Source organism: Sturnira hondurensis, unplaced genomic scaffold (genome assembly GCF_014824575.4).
Source record: "Sturnira hondurensis isolate 20B ecotype Veracruz unplaced genomic scaffold, ASM1482457v3 Scaffold0021143, whole genome shotgun sequence".
Classification (NCBI taxonomy): Eukaryota; Metazoa; Chordata; class Mammalia; order Chiroptera; family Phyllostomidae; genus Sturnira; species Sturnira hondurensis.
This window is the reverse complement of record NW_028093774.1, coordinates 4,659,541-4,681,407: the sequence shown is the minus strand read 5'-3', so window position 1 is coordinate 4,681,407 and position 21,867 is coordinate 4,659,541. Positions and strand designations below refer to the sequence as shown.

Here is a 21,867-nt window from a genome sequence, read left to right as displayed (position 1 = left end):
CTTCTGCTTTAAAAAGCTTTAGTGGGCATCATCTTTACCTGCCCTTATTAGGGAGTTTTCTTCTAAAGAGATTCAGGTTTAACATCACAAGTTTTTCATTTGGAGATGGAGAGATGACAGTGATTTAATCTGTTAAAAAATCAGCATCGCATACTAAATGTAAAGGAAAAATAGAAGGAAAATGCTGTGTATTTCAGTATATAAATGCGTAGGTATGATGACTGAAGACCCATTTCAGTCAGGGGGTCACGCCTGGATGTGGGTCCATCGCAGTGTGGCGTGTCTGGTGGCTGCATCCCCGGAAAACCCAGATTAAAACACTTCCTGTTTCTGTGTAGAATGGAGTTCTTGGTTCAGATGATTGATAAGTATGTTTTTCATCTTTGGGAATGTAGGTAGGACATGGTAGAATCCTTCGTTGTGAGAAACTCATTGAAGGATGTTAAGTGTCCATAGCAAGTAATAACCCTTAGTTACGGGGACAGCACACGTGCTCACACAGGCTCTCTGGGGTGTGACTCTGAGGGTAAGAGCTCCACCTGCTGAGCACTACAGAAGTGTTTTTCCCCAAAGTAAAAACTGACGTCAACTTAAACTATTTGTGAACCAACAACTCCTGTAAAGATTCTTGAATTAGAAAGTTTGTACTTTGAATCTCAGCTGAGCTGTTTATCAAAGATTGTATTGAAGAACCATCAAGATTTTCAAGGAACTCTCAGGTTTTAGGGGTAAGAAATACTTAGTTGTCCTGTGTCTTGAAACATTTTAATGGAATACTTTTAGGGATTCAGTAATAAACAAATTCAACATGTTCAAAACTCAAATTCTTACATTCAGTCTCTTCCAACTTCTCTGAATCTTTCTGATCTCCGGTTTTGGCAACTATATTCTTGTAGTTGTTCAAGCTAGAAAACTTGGACCCCTTTTCTCTCTAGTTTTTCTCAAATAATGAGTCCTCAGGGTCCTTGAACAGATTCTTGGAAACTGACTTGAAGTGAAATGATGTTTAAAGAATGCAGTTTTAACCATAGGCTAATTGATATAAACATGAGTTAAGTTCTGTGGCTTAGTTTTGGTCTCAGAAACATCACCAAACTTCTAAGTAAAGATCCTAAACACTTGAAATAAGTGTGGGCTGTCCGTACATTTAAGGAAGATTAATAAAAGCAAGTCAGGTCATTATTTCCATTTATTCCAATTCAATGTGACTGGTGGTCAAAGCATCTCCTGGCAGCTCAGGGGACCAGGTGGGACCCACATGGACAGGACACCCTTTTATTGCAGGGTTCAGTCACACACACATCCACGCTCTCTCATACTGGGATAATTAGATCCTCCAGTTTGCCTAACTGCACGTCTCTGGGGTGTGGGGGAAGCCCTCGTGCAGACGCCACACAGACAGTGATCCTGGTCGGGAATCAGATGTTTTTCCCCTCCTCAACAGTATCATGAAATGATGTTATTCAAGGACCTGTTGTACTTGATATAAATTCATTAAAAATTGTTTTGCCTGCACTTTCAGAATACATTGAGATTTCTGCTAATTGGTATTTTTTCGGCCGTCAACCCAGTCCAAGCCATTTACCCTGCTCGGTCGGGTTACCGCTATTGCTGTAGGGTCCCCCTCCTGCCCTCACCCTGCTTCAGCTCCTTCTGTTAGCGGCCGAACTGACATTAAGTGAAGTCACGCCTCGCCTGTTTAAACCCTATAATGACTCTCCATGTCATTGGGACTAGAAGTCCCGAGTCTTTACTGCGGTTTGCAAGACTGCCTGATCTGACTTTCACATTATGTCTGGCCTCATGTTTTATTATAAGTTCAGAATTATTTATCCATGTGTCTTGGGTGAAAAAGGCAATAAAGTTAGTACCATTCCAGGGCCTCAGGCTGAACTTGTAGTCAAAGGCAGCAACATTTCTGCAGGGAACCATTGGATAGTCACATTGCACTGGCAGAGGCCAATAGCCACAGACGGTTCAGGTCAGGGGTTTGCTGGCAGATGAGTTCTGGCGCCAGTCTCAGCGGAAGTCGGGTGGGAGCTTTTGGGATTGTAGAATTACAGATACAGGATTACTGATCTCTGCTTTTCCTCCTTCCCCACGGCCTTTTTGTTGTTCCTCAAACATTCCAGGCATGCTCTCCACTCAGGACATTTTGTCCTTGATGTTTGCTCTTCCTGGAATGCTATTCCACCAGGTACTGTCAGCTCACTTCCTCACTTTCATTTAAGTCTCCACTCAGGTGTAATCTTAGTTTCCAGGCTTAGCTTCTTTTCTCCCTGCTCAGTGTTTTTTCCATAGCACTTGTTACATCTGATAGGAAGTACGGTTGACTCTTGAGCAACACAGGTTTGCACCGAGGGGTCCACTTACACGCAGAATTTTCCAGTTGATCCTCACAGTTCATACCCACGTTCACAGGTCAGCTCTGTGGTTGGGAATCGTACGTGGAGGGCTGGCTAGGTTTACGTTCCTATTTTTGACTTCCTGGGAGGTTGCCGCCCCTAAGCCCTGCATTCACAGGATAAGTTTTACTTACTTTTTTCCTGTTCATTGTATTTTCCCTTCTGATTGTAGACTTTGTGAACTTATTTTGGTCTCTGTGCTGTGCTGTAGATCTCCTGTGTTTAGAACACTGTGATACAGTATAGCCACTGAATAAATACTTGGGGTTTTTCCATTTGGGGTGCCCTCTTGAAGTAAATTATTTGGATTTACTTATTTTAGCATATTATTCTTGTTCCTGTGACCTGTGTAACTTATTTCTGTAATAGAAAATGTGCTATTACTTGTTTTAAAATTTTATCTTGCAGATTCTTAAAAAGATATCTTTAGGTATATTTAAATAAGTTTGACTTTTGTTTTGCTGTATTTGTTACTTAGAATAGAATTTAAAATTTTACTGGGATTATAAAAGCATATGGATTTAAGAATCCCCTTTTCTCCAATTCTGATGTTCCTTAAAGAGTTACTCTTTTAAGTTATCACTTCTAGTTACTGCATTGGAAGACTTCATAAATTTTGTGCTTTTACTCGTTATCATGACCTTGTGATAGAAGGGACTTAGAGTTCGCTCAGGCAATGGCGTGTCAGAGTAGAGAGGCCTTCCCCTGGTACTGTCCGTGTATGCAGTACTGATGTAAAAGGACCCTGTGTAGAGTAGCTTCTCCTGGATGAGTTTAACTGCCTTCGTTAAAATGTTTCTATTTCTTGTAACAATTTCCTAATTGTGTAGTTTATAGGCAAGCAATAAACAGCAAGATGTTTGAGGTGGACATGAAAATTGCTGCAATGCATGTAAAAAGAAAGCAACTCCATGAACTACTACCTAATCATGTGCTTCAGAAAAAGAAAAAGGTAAATTTAGAAAGTACTTACAAAAGCATTCCTAATACACTATTTTATGTATAGAGGCTGTCAGTACTTCAAAAACTGAGGCTTAGTGAATTAGTTATATTTGAAAAAGATCACAGCATTTTTGAAATTTCAGTGGATCCATTCTATTATATGAAACCTTGTTCCTAGTCAGGTTTCTTGCACTAACTTGCTTCAGACTTTAGAAAGGTTAGTGTTAATGCTTCATATCCTTATTTTATATTTACTTAGATTCTTTTAAAAATCTTTGGTTCTTACCTATGTAATTCCACATAAGTATCTCATTTCCTTTGCTTTCAAAAGTAAACAAGTTAAATTAGGTATTTATGTAGATCAAGGAAATTAGATGACTTTTTAAATGAAAATGACATTTATTTTGGTAAGAATTTTACATGTATTTTATTTAAATTTCAAAAGTTACCAAATAGAAAGATCACTAACAGCGGTAACAGGAGCTAATGTTTTATATTTTGTTCTGTTGCTAGTGCTTCCTGTTGAGTAACTTACAGCCTTTTTCTTATTTGGACTTACTACAGGGAACATAGTGGGATTTTAATTCAGAGGTAACAGTTACATTCTTGCTTTACCTGGTTTCAAAAACCGATGACTTATTCCTATAATGGAAAACTTAAATGTAGCAGTGAAAATAAATGAGCTGTAGCTACATATTAAGTGAGTTAAAGAGGTACAGATGAATATGTACTGTTTGATGTTTATATAAAGTTTACCAGTTTAAAAAATGTAAAACAATACATGATTTAAAAGCAATTACGTAATAACACCATATATTAGAGAACAGTTACCACCACACTCCTCGTAACAGTTGATTGGCTGGGGCTGGGAATAGAGGAATAAAGAAATCAGTACAGAGCGGCCATCAACGTCACAGTGTTCTGTTTCTTAAAACTTGGAATATGTTGTAATTCAAGTCTGTCGGTCAAGGGCAATGGCTTTGAGTAGACTTCCTGGTTCAATTTTAGGTTCTATTTTCCTAGCTTTGAAACTTGGGCAAGTTTTATAACAAACATCATGTTCTTAATTTGCCTCATCTCTAAAATCAGCATATAATTTTGATCTGCCTTATTAGGTATTTTGTGAGAATGAAGTGAGTCGGTACCTGTGAAAGGTGGTTTAGACGAGTACCTGGCATAGAGTAGTGAATGCTTCCTTTGTTCCTGTCGTTATCACCATCATCACCTCATCGTTAGTCACTGAACTTGGGGAACTTGCTTGGTTTTCTGTTGTTTTGGGGGGGTCTAAAATGCAATTTTTTAACTTAAAAAAAAAACAACATCACATTAAAACCTGTATGTAGCTTAACTTACTTTCTTCTCAACCTCACGGCTTCATGAATTAACTAAATAATCTAGAAAGTGCTAAAAATATACTACCCCTTTCTTGAGCAATGTTTGTTTTTCTTTTTCTTTTATTCTTTGTCATAAAATATATATATAACAGAATTTACTGTGAAGTAATTTTATTTTACAGTGTCAAGTATTTGTTTTCTAGTTGTCCCTTAATATTATATTATTAATGGGTTTAAGCAGCCATACTTGTGTAACTACTACATATAAAAAGAATACACATTATGTTTTCACAAATAAATGTGAATAATGTTATTTAACTGTTCTGTTGTATTAAAAAGCTATTTATCACTGAGGTAATTAGATTTTCCAGAACTTTGGATTCAGATAACTTTTTTTTTCTTACATCAATGTGTGGTTGCTTCTTATGCCCACCTCCCCGTACTGGGGACCTGGCCCGCAACCCAGGCATGTGCCCTGACTGGGAATCGAACCAGTGGTCCTTTGGTTTGCAGGCTGGCACTCAGTCCACTGAGCCACACGAGCCAGGGCTCAGACTACCTTTTAAAACTCCTGTTTACATGGCAATATTGATATTTGGAACAACTAATGTATAGTTTAAGTAAGTTTTATTTTTTTTCTATTTCTTAAGGTAGTAAGTAGATATGATTTTCTAGAATAAAAGGAATCATTAATGATCAGAAAGTTGTTGTTTAGTCCAAAAATTATATTTATTAAGTAACATTTAACTATAGTCTCATCACCCAGTAATAGCTACTCTTAACATTTTAGTTTATTTCTACATAGACTATTCAGTGCAAATATGTAATCACATATAGTTAGGTATTTTTTTAAAAGATTTTTGATGATAACCATTTTGTGACCTTTTTCTGGTGCTTGCTATGTTGTGACTACCTATGCAAATTACATTGTACGTACTAATGGCTGCTTAATATTTGTTTATGTGGCTACAGTGAGCAAACCTGTCCTCTAACTGATATAATTTAAATTATTTTCAACTTTCTACTCATAAAATAGCACTTTTAATAAATAACAACTGTCTAGAAATTAACATTTATGAATCTTTTGATTGGATTCTTATTATAGCTTCCTTTTATTAACTGCTTTTTGCAAAGCACAACGTACACATTTTATTTATTTGCTTGTTTAATTAATTAATGATACAGCAAGCCCATAGGAATTGTCTGTGCTGTGGAAGAAACAGAGTGGTTAGAAAACTTGCCCAAGGGCGGGTAGTATGAGGTGGGAATTGGATCTCGGTCTCAGTGCAAAGTGTATGTGTGTTTTTCTCCGTGGTCTGTTCTGTTTTTATTTATCCGACCAGAGAGCTGCAACAGAATACTTACGGTTTCTTAGCACAGGGTCTCTTGTGCCGACAGAGACACGTAGAACTAGACCCTGAGGCAGAGCAGCTTAATGCTGTTTCCTGTTCCGTCCAACCAGGTGCAGCTTCCAGGTTTACAGGTCCTCCCTAACAAGTGCCCTGTTACCTCCCAGGGTTTGATTACCTGGGCGTGCAGGTAACTATTTAGAATTGCATGTCATTCACTGAACAGGTCCTTTTCTGGAGGAGAGTAAGATTGGTAGCATTTTTTGGATAGGAAGGGGGCTCATTAGAATATTAGGAAACTTATGTCACAGCGGACTTCAGAGCAAGTGGCGTTATGCTCTCCCGCTTTCCTTTCGGCCAGACCTCACCTTCCCCCATTGGATCCATGTTTGTTTGTGTGCACAGGTGGTGTCTGTGGAGCACGCATGTGCACACACACAGGATGTGGGTTTTTGTCAACAGTGCAAATACTTCCATTAAAATGTTTCTCTAGGTAAGTGAACACGGGCTGAAAGGATCCTGAAAAAAAACCAAAAAAACGCTGAAGACGTAAATTTGATATTATAATAGCACTGAGTGCTGAAATTAAAATTTAAGTCACTTTAAAAATCAACTTATATCCATAGAACCACTTACAGTTTTTTACCTTTGTTTTGGTTTTTCGATATTTGAATGCTTTTTAAGAAGGGCCAACATTCGGATTTATGTGTAGATATGTGGTTTAGTTTTCAGAAACTACTCTTTTCTGTAGGCTCATTTCCCCTGTTAAACACGCCGCGGTAAACCTGAGTCACAGTAGGAGGCTCCTTCTCGGGAGAGGCTTGGTATTTACAGAGCAGAGTGGCACTAAATTGTACTTACTGGCATTTTTTTGGGAAATTACGCAAATTTTGTTACACAGTTTTAAAATTTGCAAGCCATTTTTTCTAATTCTGCTAGCTAGAGATATTCATGGTAAACATGTCATTATTAAAAGACTTTTCTAATAATGTGTGTGTGTGTGTATTTAAGCCCTCAAACACAGGACCCATGTGTCTTTATGTACATTTTAATTTGCAGTGTGTGTCACGTTCAATGTGTACGTTTACTGTGGCACTCGGTGTTGTATTTCCCCCCCAGAGGAACTGTGGTTGAGTTGTAGACCTCTTAGAAGTTAGGAGTGTGTGTCCCTCAAATCTTTGCCTTTTGCAGTCAGCATAACAGTCCTAGTTTTCATAACAAAGGTTACAAATTTTGATTTGTGCTTTTTAGTAGCTATTACCAGTTACGTAGAATCTGTCCACTGGACAAAAGTAATGGCTGTGTTTGATCGGATACCTTATCAATTGCAGCATTCAGCAGAAGGCGTCCGGTTGACGCCACTGAGTGAGAACAGCCTCGACCTGTCTGTGGACAGCGACAACAGCATGTCTGTGCCCTCGCCCACCAGCGCCGTGAAGACCAGTCCGCCGAGCAGCTCGGGCAGCTCCCAGGGGTAAGGAGGACGGGGGTGCAGAGGCAGCGGGGGTTTATAAACACACGAGACGCGCGTTCTTGTTGTCTGTGTCATCTGCGTAGGATATTAGTTTCATTTCGCCTTGTGATGCATTCCTGCTATGACCCAGCCGGGACGCCGGCTGCCGTGTGTCTTCCTCTATGTCTTTATCCCCACAGTTACTGGAAGCATCCGGGGCTCTCCTGGTGTGGGACTGGCTGTCCTGCCCTGCGCGGGGAGGGAGCCGCGAGGTCTCAGTCACTGCTGCGGCTCTCCTCCAAAGTTCCCCTGGCAGCCAAGGTCCCTGGGTCGGCCTCTGCGGTCTCAGGCTTCCAGATTGCGTATAAGCTGGGATTCCATTGGCTGTTCTTCAGAAGATTGGCTAGGTGTCCTGGCTGGGTGCACAGCTGGGTGCACTAGTAAGTGGGTTCAGCTCCCACCTGCCTCGCTGCCGCCTTTCACCAGAGACCTCATCCTGTGATATTTTTTAAGTGGCTGTTTAACTCTTAGTTCTGGGAAGAGTAATTTTTTTGTCCTGCTGCATCGTACTTGTGTGTGTGAATATGAATATCAGCACCATAACCCTTTAGTTTTGTATAGCGAGGCCGTCTGCCATCTGTAGTGAATGGGGTGGTTGCTGAGGAGAACAGACGAGAGGGACAGAGTCACCTTCCTGTCCTAGAGCTGCGCAGACCTGTGTCGCGGGGAACATACTTATGAAACACTAGGGACCTTCGAAAGAAAAATGAAGACCTGCCTAGGCTGCCTTATGTTAGGGGAAGCTTTTTTGAAGAGTTAAATGTCTCTAAAAACATTCAAAGTGGCTGTTTTTATTACGAAAGAAATACATAGTGACTGTGATGACAAAAATTAGAACACAAAAGGCCAAGGTCATATTTATAGCTAATTTCTGTAAGTCTTTATAGTATATCCCTGCAGAGTTTTTTAAATGGATACACAACCATTTTAAAGGGAGCTGTTACGTAGACTTTTGGGTTCTGCCCAGGTTTTAACGTTGTGATGGTTGTACTGATCTCTTGTTTATAAATAAGTTGATGCTTAAAATTTGAGCACATTTATGAATGCATGTTACAGTTTATTTTTAAAAAGCAGTTTTAAAAATTGGATTGTTAAAGTGTTGCCAATGGCAAAGGCTCAAGTTGAGATGACTCTTTGGGGGAGCTGGAAACGCCGAGGTGCAGCTGGTGGGGTCGGGCCTCTTGCCTTGGACTTTGAGTGCGCGGTATGTCCTCCGGCTAATGACGCGTAATCTGAAGACTTGGGACATGAGCACGGCACTGAAATCTCCAGTTTTAGAGCAAGTCCCCATTTGTAGTGTTAACTTCCAGATTCTTAAAATTTTTTTTAGTGTAACCGCAGAAAATTTAATAGGAATTTAAGGTTTTTTATAAAAACTTTGTGCACTTCGAGTTTACACAACGTACTGGGATGGGCAAAAGTAGGTTTACAGTTGTAATACACAGGAGTAATACAATAATAAATAATAAAAAACTGCTTCACAGACTCCCAACTGTAAATGTATGTGTAAAATAGGTGCACATATTAAGTAATTTCAGGAGTTTTAATATTAGAAGCAAAGACTTCTGGATTTTAAGCTGTGATGTGTATTAACAAATAATGAGCACGACCACATACTGGCCACTTTGCCAGCTCTTCAGGGTCCTCCCTGCATCTGTGGCCCTGGTCGGCTCGCCTGCGTAGTTGTGAGGTGCCTGTGCCCTGGGGGCCTGCTCCTCAGGCCTCTTCTCCGCCTCTGATTCCCGCGGGCTTGTGTGTCACCTGCTCCGCTGACTTCAGCGACTTTCGTGCGCAGTGAAGTCTCACTTAACATTGTTGATAGGTTCTTAGAAACTGCGACTGTAACATAGAACAAAATCAGTTTTACCATAGGCTGGTGGTTACAAACACAAGTTAAGTTCCTACGGCGTGTCACTGGTCTCAAAAACATCACCAAACAATTCTAATATTAAACATTGAAATAAAGGTGAGCTATACATACATTTAAGAAAAATTGATAAAAACAAGAAGATCATGGTATTTCTAAGCTGCTCATTCCAGGTCAGGGTGTGGGTGGCTGTGGCTTATCCTGGCAGCCTGGGGTGCAAGGTGGGACCCGCCCCGGACAGGATGCTCTTCCGTAACAGTGCACCTCACACACACACCACTCACTCAGACTGCGACACTGGAGACACACCAGTGCACGTCTGTGAGGTGTGGGAGGAAGCCAGGGTACCTGGAGAAGCCCTGTGCAGACACGGGAATGTGCAGAACTGCACGTAGACGGTGTCCCCAGTGGGGGTCTGTTTATCCTTCTCAACAGTATTACAGTGAAATGACACGACGTTGGATGGAACAGCGTGGTTTGGGGTCTGCTGTACCAGTTAGCTCTGGAGCTTTAACGAGCTGAATGCTCACTGGCTCTTCTATGAATGTCACATGGGCACCAGGACCCTGTAACTGCTCTAGCGTTGTCTGGCTTGTCATGATGCCAGTGTTTCGCAGTTGAGGGAGAGAGGAGCCACAGAGGCCCCTTTTTGTTTTCTTTTTCCAGGGGGTAATAGAAATGAGATTATTTAAGTGCTTACATGCTGGATTTATTTAAAATAGAAAAGTTGAAGAGACAGGAGAGCGAGGGGAGAGTGAGTGGAGTTTCTCAAGATGGCAGGAGGGAGTGGGGTCCAAACCCTAGAGGGGGGACTGGGCTTGGAGAGTCTGCTGCCTCTCGGGCCACTGGGTGGGCTTTCAGGGTCTCCTGAGTGCTTAGATGTGGGCTACAGAGACATTTCTCTTTCTCAGATCATTTGCTTGTTTATATTTTTTGATAGGATTCTTTTTTACCTAAAATCAAATAGAACGGTTCTTAAAAATCTGTTCTTAATACGGTGGTCCCTGGCTACATGTGGTGCTTGCAGTGTAATTAGTATTAACTGAAACCAAATACTTGGTGTCTGACACTGTTTCATCTGTAGAGTGACTCCCAGGTGGGCTATTGCAGGCGAAGGACTGGCACCGGGAGCCCTGCGGGACAGCGCTGCTCTGGTGTCGGCATGCGTTTGGTTGGGGTCACATCTCACTGAGTCAAGTCAGTTACTGATGTGCCTGTCTGGGAGGGAAACTCAGCAATCACGTCCTTTAAAGAATAGCTTTACCTTTGCAATTGAAATTTATACTACTCTATTTACTTTTTAACTTTTTTTCTTTAATAGCAGAAACAGTCCTGCACCAGCTGTAACAGCAGCATCTGTGACCAACATACAGGCCGCTGAAGTTTCTGTGCCACAAGCGAATTCCGGTGAAAGCTCAGGGGGCAAGGAGATCGGTTTGACAGGTTTGCGGGGACTCACAGCGCGTGGGGATTCAGGCTTCATTTGGAAAGATGCCTTTTTTGTCAAGTGGTTTGAATTCAGTTTTGAAAGGTTTTATTAGCACTTGCATGTAAAATTATCAGTGCAGTCACATTCGGGGACATGAAGCTTTACTTGCAAGTGGACGCTGACACGATGTAACTCGTACGTACTAACGGGTCCTTACCGCCTAGGTGCACCGAGTGAAAGCGTTCCGCAGACCGCCGCCCAGCCAGCCGTTTCGTCACCACCAAAGCCTGCAGTCTCCAGAGTTGTTTCTTCCACGCGCCTGGTGAACCCGTCACCCAGACCTTCGGGAAACGCAGCAACGAAAATACCGGCCCCAGTAGTAGGGGTCAAGCGGAGATCATCACCCCATAAAGAAGAGAGTCCCAAAAGGACCAGAGCGGAAGAGGTATCTGTGTGTCCGCTCCCCGTGGGGATGCAGCTTGCCTATTTTAAAGTCCAGTGGAAGGAAACCTGTGTGAGCCAAAAGTGAGAAGCAGCGAGGAGGAAGCTTGTAGGGACTTCCAGGCAGTGCCCTGGTGCCCTAGTTTCTCTGCACTCGGCCCCCACCCCACCCTGACCACCTCTTTGTCAGGCTGGGCCCCTCCACCTGGACTGTAGCACAGCTACAGTCCTTAGCGTGGACTCGCAGGACACACTCGTTCAGTGTTCCCTTCTCACCGTGTGGTGTGCGCTCTGGCTCTTCCGTAGCCTTTTGGACACAGTTTTTGTCTCTAAGACCCAGGTGGAGGTTTGCAGTCTTTGCAGTGAGTACGAGTGGGTCTCAGGGAATGCTTGCAGAACGGCTGACCGAGTTGCAGTCAGATTAGTTTGGGGACTTGAGTGATTATTTCCTCTAACTCTTTAGGAAATTTTCTAGCAAGACTTCAACATTTTGTAGTGGGTGGTTTATTGTATCAAAGTCGCAGTTTTGAGAAAAGCAGTGGAAGTGTCCATCAGTTTTAGTGTGAGTCTTGGGACAGACGTGGCCTCGCCACACGGTTGCACTGGCCCCGGGCTGCTTGTCAGGTGTCCCCACTGCCCCAGAGGCAACGGTCCTAAACACCAGCTTTGTGGTGGTTTTTGGCTGATAATTGGTTGTTCAGGAATGTAACTCATTATAACAAAAGTTTTTTTAGAATGTGGGAAAAAATCTTTCTCATGGAGTGTTTGATCTGTAATCAGGAAAAATTATTGTCTCTAATTTTTTAATGTTCTATTCCCTAGGTTCTGAAGTTTGTTTTTTTTGTCTGTTTTAGGAAGTAGTCACTATTAATGAAGCATGAATAATTTGGTGAATTCTGTCGTTCTCACCATGCTAAGGGTGAATGGAAACCGGTCACAGTTTATTGTAAAACACGTGTTCTGAAAATCCCATCTGTGACTGTGCAGTTACCTCTCTAAAGGCGCCAGTTTCGGGCCCAGGTGCACATCAGTAACTTCTTCACGCCCCACCCCCACCTCTTCCATAGACCCTGGGCCTTCTCCAGAAACGCACTGAGTCAGGCTCTCTGGGAGGGAGGCTTGGGAGGGGTTTTTTACACAATAAAGGAAATAACTTTATTAATGTTTCTGTGTAAAACTTAAGTTTTTTCCTAAAGAAACACCACCCAAAGAGGATTAACTCAGTCCTTCCCTTCCTCAGTCATCTGCTTCTCACCCTCTTCCAAATACTAGACTGAGACCTTTGGGAGGCTGGGGGTTGTGGGGAGGCAGCTACCCAGAGTCTTGAGGACTCCTTTTTCCACTACAAGCCCCAGTGCTCCTGGAGTGTGTTGGCATTAGCCTAAAAAGGAACTGGTTTTGGTGTGATTGCACATTTTGTCTGTGGATTCTTGTTCTGAGCTGTCAGAGTGTTTCAGAGTTCATAGTTCTTTTTGCCTTAGTAAAGTATATGTAAGTATAACTCTAGATGCCTATCATTCTGTTTTCTTTCTTCTTTTTTTTTTCCAGAGACTTTATTTATTTATTTTTAGAGGGGAAGGGAGGGAGAAAAAAGGAGAGAAACGCCAGTATGTGGTTGCCTCTCACATGCCCCAAACTGGGGACGTGCCCTGACTGGGAATCGAACTGGTGAAGCTTTGGTTCACAGGCCAGCGCTCAATCCACTGGGCCACACCAGACAGGGCTCATTCTGTTTTCTTAATTGGTTAATTTCTCAATGGCTCTCCATGAGCTCTAACTGAATGTGTACCAGCACAGTGTTTGCAATTTTGTTTGCTCTTACCTTGGTAGAAAACCCTCATGTTTCCTGTCCAGTTTAGAGAAGCAGTAGGAATATAAAGTTTTTAAGTTTAGTGTGGAAAATTTTAAGTAGATACACAAGTAGAGAGAATCACTCGTGTACTCATGTGCTGAATCACTCGTGTACTCATGTGCAGCTTCAAGTGTTGAAGGTGCACGGTTTCTTTCCAGCCTTTCCATTTATTTCCTCCTGTACTTGGATTATTTAGGTGCAAAATCCAGACATCATATCATTAGGAATGTTGAAATCTTCTATCTAAAATATAACGGTTATAAAAAAGAAAGTGTGAACAAAGTAAATGTAACCCACTTAGAAACAAATCAACAGTTTATTAATGTCAGATATCTGGTCAGTGCCCAAATACCCCTGATTGTCATTGGTTTTTTTTTTAAGTCTTTGTTCACATCTGTAACTAAATCACATCCCTAGTTAGCAGTTGATTGCTGTGTCTTTAAGTGTCCTGTAACAGTACAGGTTTCTCCCCTTTTTTCTTGCAGTTGTCTGTTCTGTATAGTCCCTCGGTCTGGGTTTTGTTTACGGCAGCTCTGGAGTTGACTAATAAAAATGGGGTTTTGAGATAGAGAAGGGATCTTAGGGTCTTGGTTAGATCTTAGAGTGATCTGATTCCTTCGAAGAGAAACTTGAGGTTCATTGGCTTTTCCTTTGTAGAGCTAACGGAAGTCCGAGACAGGGTTAGAGCCCAACCCAGATCGTACTGCTAGATTGGAAGAGGGTTGTTCTAAATACCCTAAATAGCTCATGTTGAGCTCTCCTAAACTGGAGCCCTACATATTTTTAAACTTAATGTTGCTATGTTTATATTTTAGCTATGTGTATTTTCATTTATTTTTTAATTGATTTTCAGTGAGGAAGAGAGAACAGACAAGCATCGGTGTTGTTCCACTTATTTATGCATTTTTTGGTTGATTCTCTTACATGTGTCCTGACTGGGAACCCACTGAGCTACTCGGCCAGGGTGATACATGTATTTAGATAGATAGATAGATACATACATACATACATACATACACATATTTTTAAAACTTAAGGAAAATTTGAAACATTTACAAAATTATAATGATGTTTGTATCACTTAGCAGTTAACAGCTCATTGCTAGCCTTTCATCTTCATACCTGTTCCCCTCCCCACTGTTACCAGGCAGCTCCCAGGCATATCATTTCAACAATGAGTACTTCTAAAAATAAGGACTAATAAAAGCAGAATTATAGGTATTATTACCATATATATTTTATGTGTGTGTATATTTATAAATATTAACAATAGTTTCATAATGTCATATATCCAGTCAGAACTGAAAATTTGCCTAGTAGGTGGTCCTGGCCAGGTAGCTCTGTTGGTTAGAATGTCATCCCCATATCACCGAGGTTGTGGGGTTGGTCCCTGGTCAGGGCACATATGAGAATCCACTAGTGATACGCATAAATAAGTGGAACAACAAATCAATGTCTCTCTCTCCCCCCCATGTAAAAATCAATAAAAAATTTTTAAAGAAAATATTTACCTAGTAAATATTAATTACCACATATTTCTTAAGTTTGTATGTTTGTAGGATACAAATAAGGTTCATATTGGAATTGGTCGATATTACAATGAATAATCTCTTACTTTGTAAGTTAGCCTATGGTTTCTATGTCTTATTTAAGAGCCACATTTAAAATTAAATTCTAGTTCTTCCTAGTAAATAAAGCATAGTAAATAAAGCAGAGAAATTAGTGTCAAAATTATTTTTCTTAAGAAGGTGATATTTATTAATAAGTCACTGCAGGAATAAAGCATAGCCATTTTTTGCTTTTCCTTTGTTCTTTATCAAAAATGAGTTGTTTTGAATAAAAGTATAATAAATTAAAAAATTAAGACCTGTAGAGAACATTTCTGAAATGTTGTATTTGGGATTTTAATAGGTCTTACTATGCAAGGACATTCTGTGGTTAATTAACTTCGGAAAAGTTAAAGGTGTGTGTGTGTGTGTGTGTGTGTGTGAGAGAGAGAGAGAGAGAGAGAGAGAGGGATATGAATGAATCTCCCAAAATGCAGGTGATAGTATTTCAAGTCTAAATTATTTATTCAAGGAACTCGTTTTCTCTTTCTTACAAAAAGTATTTTACGAGCTTACAGGTTTTAGGGGATGCACTTTAAGTGCTGATGATCCAGTTTTCGTCATGTTCTTTTTAATTTTGTCAGATACTAAAAATTAGTATACTAATTAAAGTTGTTAATATGAAAAAATTAAGTGAATCAGTAATCTATTTTAAGGCCATACTTGATCCTACAGGTTAAATTATTTCATAATTTTAAAAAATTTATATAAATTAAAGCATTGATTGGCAAGTAATCTAAATTTTTTGTTTTAGAGAATAAAGCTTTTTTTTTTAAACAACAGGATGAAACAAGTGAAGATGCTAACTGTCCTGCTTTGAGTGGACATGATAAAACAGAAACAAAGGTACACCGAATTTAGCTTTGGGATACGTACACAATTAAGAGGACAGAAGGTGTGATAGGAATGTCTCTCGAATATTGTACTGTCTTGTTCAGGAGCTTATGTTCATTATTGTTCTCAGAGAAGTGTTTGTCCCTTTTTAATGTTAATTTACAACGCTGAAATGGGATTCCTCAGAGTGTTTGAGGCCTTCTAGATGCACCGTAATCTGATAGCACCTAATGGGGTAGAGTGGTGAGCGGGTGAGCTACGTTCCACTCCTTTAAAGAAGTTACAGTCACGCACAGAAGGGGCAGAAGCATTTCATTACATTGTCAAAGAAAATAAAAGTAATTGAGGTTGGTGGTGGTGAGAGGCAAGAGGAGTTGTTACTTTGTGACGGCAGAACACAGTGTGGGGCTTCAGAAAGGGAAGACGCAGCATTTGGGGTGGTGCCTGCAGGACACGCAGGTTTGGGGCAGCCCTTGATGAGCTGGCCACCCTGCTGGGCGAGGGTGTGGGGTGTTTGGGGAACTGGTTTTCAGCAGAAGGTTCTGGCTAGAAGCTGAGGTGCGTGGGGCTTGAAACAAGGTAGATGGGGTGGGAACTGTTAGACTTGGAACGTCATTTTTCTCAGAAACTCATCTGTACTAAGTAAAGGCTTTTAACTTACCGTTCTTCTCCCAAGTTATCCAGAGTCCCATTTTTGCTATTTCAGCACGTATTGTTTTGATATCTTTATAGATTTTGTTTGTGTATACTGCCAGTGCTTTTTGCTTCCAAATGTTTATTCTTCCCGTAAATCAAGAAGACATTTTATGTTATTTTATATTATATCTAGAAAATATTACTAATGGCTGCATAGAATGCTGTCTTAAAGCATTTACCATTTTTTGAGTGAGTTTCTTATTGTTAGAGATTGCCTCTATTAAAAAGAGGAAATTGCTCTTTCCCACTGTAGTATTAACTGTAGCTAAATGCCTGCCATCCATTTATGTTTATTAGGAAAAATTAATTAAAGAGGAATTACTAAGGGCAGTAGTATGCCTCCTTTTAAGACTTGGTGTGTATTGCCGAGCTGTGCACAGAAACACTGCGCACGTCCTCATTTCCACTCCTTACGTCCTGCTTTACGCTTTTCAGTTGCAGAGGAAAAAATTGGTATTTCATTGTTTTATTACTGTATGTGTGTTTTTTCTAGAAATACACATTTTTATGCTTATTTTCATTTGTGTGTAAGTTTGTGTGTGTGTGTTTTGTTCACTGTTTTTAAAAAGTGGGATGACACGGTTCATTCAGCCTGTGTTTCCCGATTAAACGTAGAGTAGAATCAGAGTGTTGGTTATTGAGGAGGGGCAGAGAAACCAAAAGGAAAGAGGGATGCAGCGACTTTCTACTTCACGTTGAAGGCATGGGGGCCATTTGGTGCTTTGGTAATTTTATTTAATAATACTGAATAGGCTTTGTTTTTTCACATAACTAAGAGCTTGGGTTTATATTTTGTTAATTGTTGTCCCGGCAACATTTCATAATGTGCCTGTGTGTGCCTTTAATTATTGTTTGCTTAAATGTCCAGTTGGAGCTGGTTGGGAAGTTGAGCTATTTTGACCACGTTTTAGGAGGTGTCCGCGGACAAATGGAGGCTGACGTGTGTATGGGATGGGCGCTGACCTCCAACAAGGCTCACTAGATGGTTTTGTGCTGCAGTTGGGTCTTCTTAACCCTTTCTGTGTTCTAATACGTGTTCTCTGTTAGCCACCAAACCCAGTTACCTTTTCTAGTTTTTAAGTCTCTTTCCTGTCTTTGTCTCGCAGGAACAACTTGATACAGAGACAAGTACAGCTCAATCAGAAACTGGTCAGACAGCGGCTTCTCTGTTGGCTTCTCAGGTACTAAGTGCGAAAAGCAAAGTTAAGATTAAGAGTTTATAATCTTAACTTTTTATAAGAGTTAAGATTAGTGTGGTATAAGATTTAACGTAATTACTTGCCATTAAAATGTATTTGTTGTGGTTTATAAAGCACAGGGTTAGATGGAGCCTTTTTGTTGTTGTTTGCACTGTCAAGACGGCTAAGTCATCCCCTTGCACAGCGAATGTTGCCCGCCATGTACACCTGCATGAGTCGCCGTGTGCAGTGTCCATGGAGGGGTCTGTTGGTAGGTCAAGGGAAATGTAAATGATGACTGGTAAAAACCATTCTTTGCAGATTTTATCAGGTTAATGTGATCTTTTTATTTTTAAAGTGTTTCTTCTGATCTTCAGTTATTAATGCATTGTAACCTATAGTTCTTTAAAATAATGTTTTCATTTGACCTAGAAATTCTGCTCGTGACAGTCCCTCGCATACAGTAGGCACCTGGAATCTTTTTGTTTGTGAACTTCCATTTGTTTGTGCACTGTTTTCTTTTTTGAATTCTTTCAGATTGACTATATTTCAAAGTCTAGGTCAAACTCTGACACAAAGTAAATATTTCCTTTCACCAGAAGTTAAACCGCTGAACCCACATAATCACTGAGACAGCTGCTGCGGTTGTTGCGAAGCTGACACAGGGATGTGTTGCTGCTTTGTGTTTCAGAGTCATTTCGGTGTGATAATTCTAAAATGTGTTTTTGCTGGCTGCTAACCTGTGTCACAGTCCTTAAAGATACTACTCTGAATACTGTGCTTACTGTTCTGGAATGCCTTCTATTTCTGTGACCTTTGTCTAATGAACACGTGTTTGGGGGAGCAACGGAAACGACATTCGGAAGTGCCATGTTCAATGCCGTGTTCAGTGCTACTGCGTGGACAGCCCGGTTCAGCGAACTTCAGCTGTCCTGCCATGGTGATGGCACGTCCTGTCATTTGCCACGTCACTCTCCAGGGGGCTTTTCCCAAGTGTATTCCTGTGGTGATTGGTATCCATGGGTGCTGGCCTTTTAGCTGTTTTTATGAGGAAGTAGAACGAAAAGATTCCTAGAGCCATTGACAGGAAAATCACCCCATTATAAAAGTGATTATGTTGGTTTTGAAAAACACATCCCTGTATTTGGTGCTATAAGGGGAATGTTTTTTTTCTTGGGGGAGGGGTAAAATATTGTGTCTGTGTCTAACAAAAAATCCTTACTGTTTTAAGATAAACTTGAAATATTTACCGATGAAATGCTGGGATCTGGGGGTCTGCTTCAGAGTAGCCCGGGAGCGAAGGTGGGAGGATGGTGGGCTGGCTTCCATGTGGCAGTTGGCCAGGCGGAGGACGGGTGCAGGGGACCTCAGCATGGGACACTCCCCGCCTTTACGTGGTCTTGGGATTCCCCGTGATGAACGTTGGAACATTCGTCTCCACGTTCCTGAATGTTAAGCCCATGATTTGATTTACTTTTAACATGAGACTTCCCTAAAATTTAGGATAATCAAATGATTGTTAAGTTGTATAGATTTAATTTTATAATTTACAGGGTCAGAAAATAATTTAAAGTTTATTGGTAACTGCTGCTCCGGTGTGTAAGGTGAACTTGAAGTGTTCTCCCACATGGGGGTGCTCCCGCACCGCTCAGTGTTACAGCGGTTGGCGTTCTTACAAGCTAAAACATTTCAGATGAACTTAATAATTACATGATAGGCGATTCTTAGAGAAGTGGGTTTGTAAAAGCTGTATTTGGAATTACCAGTTTCCTATGTATTGCTAAAATGTTTCTACAAGTGTAGAAGAAGTAATCTCGTAGTACATCATACTTATTTGCAGTCCATTTTGACATCATTTTGGAACATTTTTCTTTAGTGCTTCTCATGATAAGGTCCCATGCCGCATGCCATTCTTAGGAGTAAAGCGGTGCGGGGGGTGAGTCTCATGGCTGAGTCACAGCACTTTGAACAATGTTGTGTTCTTTGCTTTCGTTCTCAGAAAACGTCCAGTACAGACCTTTCCGATATCCCTGCTCTCCCTGCAAATCCTATTCCTGTTATCAAGAATTCAATAAAACTGAGATTGAATCGGTAAAAACCACCTCAGGGGTCCATAAACAGTATCTGCCAACTCCGCCTGTTGTCTTCAAATGCTAAAAAAGGAGAACGGAGGGTCCGAGACTAGACATGACCGAAACGGACTTAGGGTATTTTGCGGCCTCCCTTACTGGGCTAACCAGCACTTGATCGGAAGTCCAGGTTAGTATGTGAAGCCAGGAGTACTGTTATTATTGTGTTAGCAACAGTTGCATTAACTATTTCAAAAAATTACTGCCTTTAAAAAAAAAGCAAAAAAACAAACCTCAAGCTCTATTTGTATCCATAATCAGCATCTGGATTGGGTTTATGATTGATGCATTGTTTGAACAATTTGCAATATAAACTGGCATAAGAACTCCTTATTCTGACGATGCACTTTCATGTTTGTTTTTTTAAATTAGAAAGTAGAACTAATTTTAGATTTTCAGCCTGATGGAGTTTCATTTTTCTTGAAGAATTTCCTTTCCCTTTGGTCTTCAAATTGGACACCATTGTTCAGGTGCACTGCTGTGCTTCGGAGAAGGGCTCAGAGGCCACCCAGGTCAGTCCCTGGGGGCAGCTGTGGCCCTTCAATGTGAACCTTCAGTTCTAGGGTGTATATTTAACATCGAAAGAATAATTAGGAAACTCTTGGTTTGATGGGGTCATGATTAAGAAATGATATATTGGTTTTATTTATAGAATTGTTTAGAGTGCATATAAATCAGCGATCAGCCAGCAAACATTTTTCTTTTGAGCTTATTAAAGCTCCATATTTTTTTGCCTTCAATCTGTTCTCTGTGAAGCAAACAAAACCTTTTGCTCCCTCCCCCATGCTCTTCTTTTTCCCTCTCTGCTTGTGTGCATAAGGTAGGGTGACTTCACATGAAACAACACGCCAGTGTTTGCTTGCGCCTTGGTGTGGAACCAGCGGCCTCTCGGCCGCATGCGTGCACCACTCGGGGTCAGCCCGTGGCTGAGGCTTGAGGTGACTGAAGCCGAGGCCCAGGAGCATGCTGCCCCTGGGGTGTCCACCGGGGCTCTGTGTGGAGGGGATGTTGTACACTCCGCAGAGCTGTCGGCAGCAAAGTTGACTTTTCAGTTTAAAATGGGCAAAGAGGCATTTTCTCTGAGAATTTTAAACTAACTTTTACTTTTAAATGGTTGACCAAAAGTTGTCAGTAAACTTCATGTGTAGAAACATTTAAAAAAATCATTTCTAGTAAGCACTTGACATCTAGTCAGCTCTCTCTACTCCTCCATTTTGCTTTATCTTGTTGATGGATTAGGAACTCTTTTCTTTAAAGGAAGTAGTAACTCCTCCAAATGAAGCGGCAGAACCTGCATCTTCACAAACTCGGGGGGGTGCCAGATGCTGATAAACTCGCTCTCCCTCTGGACAGAGCCAGCCTGGCCGGTCTTTCCGACGAACGTGTCCCACGACCCTCCGCGGTGTTCCATTTTGGCACACGTGCGTTTTCCTGTTAGACTGCAGCTCTGTAAACTCTTCCCCGTCCTTCCAAATTAATTTTCCACAGTTGCAGTGTAGTCTTCCCCCCTTAGGCCATGCATTGACCTAGGCTTTCTTTTCACCACACTCGATGTCTAGCACACCACACCGCTCCTTAGTCATCTGGGCTCTGCACAGCCACCTTGCCCTTCCTCCCACCGCCTGCGAAGAGACGGTCGTGCTGACAGGTGAAGTGTACAAGGTGTCCGTGTGTTTTGTGTAGCTTCAGAGTTTAGATCGAAATCGCCAGGCACAGAGTTAGTCTTGTCATTTTGTTTACAGATTGGGGAAAAATTCAGTTCATTAAACGTTTCATGTAACTGCACCCAAGTTTTGCCAAGCTGGAGACTTGGACCTTTTCTGTGTAGTGACTTTTTAATTCTAGTTCCCATAACCTGGAGATCAGACTGTTGCCTTCGCATGATGTACGTAGTGTCCCATGACTGGGGTTTGCTTTGTTTTATAGTGTCTGTACTCCTTGTATTTTTCAAGAGCTATTTTGTAAACAGATGATGTATTTCTCCATTGAAAACACAATAAAAAACAACAGCAGCACAATTCCACAGTCGGCTGGTTTCTTTTGAGTGACTTTGTCTTTTGTTTTTTAAGTGGTATGATTGGTTCGCCTTCAAGTTTGTGTAGTGCCGGTCTAAGTGAAGATTTACAGAAGAATCTCCTGTGGTTACATTGAGAAAAGATTTCTTTCTGGTTAATTGGTGCCAGTAGCAGCAGCCTAGTAGTAATTGATAGGTCACAGAGTTAGGCATTTGTTTTTCATGTACATGGTCACTGGGGAGGGGAACAAGAAGGCAGTCAATCCAAGTGCAGCTC

At 41.1% G+C, this 21,867-nt stretch overlaps 1 protein-coding gene across 4 annotated transcripts in view; it reads left to right on the top strand.

Moving 5' to 3' along the window:
* PAPOLA (poly(A) polymerase alpha) overlaps positions 1 to 21,594 on the top strand; it is a 62,315-nt gene extending 40,721 nt beyond the window's left edge. Inside the window, exons 16-22 of one of the 4 annotated variants that reach the window (XM_037031593.1) lie at positions 3,236 to 3,357; positions 7,362 to 7,504; positions 10,735 to 10,853; positions 11,064 to 11,284; positions 15,523 to 15,585; positions 17,376 to 17,450; positions 19,447 to 21,594. In XM_037031593.1, the coding sequence (XP_036887488.1) occupies positions 3,236 to 3,357; positions 7,362 to 7,504; positions 10,735 to 10,853; positions 11,064 to 11,284; positions 15,523 to 15,585; positions 17,376 to 17,450; positions 19,447 to 19,542 (839 nt within the window). In that variant the 3' untranslated portion in view covers positions 19,543 to 21,594. Of the gene's footprint in view, positions 1 to 3,235; positions 3,358 to 7,361; positions 7,505 to 10,731; positions 10,854 to 11,063; positions 11,285 to 15,522; positions 15,586 to 17,375; positions 17,451 to 19,446 lie in introns of all 4 variants that reach the window. The other 3 variants (XM_037031592.1, XM_037031595.1, XM_037031594.1) reach the window with 3 other exon arrangements.
* Positions 21,595 to 21,867: the final 273 nt, after the last annotated feature.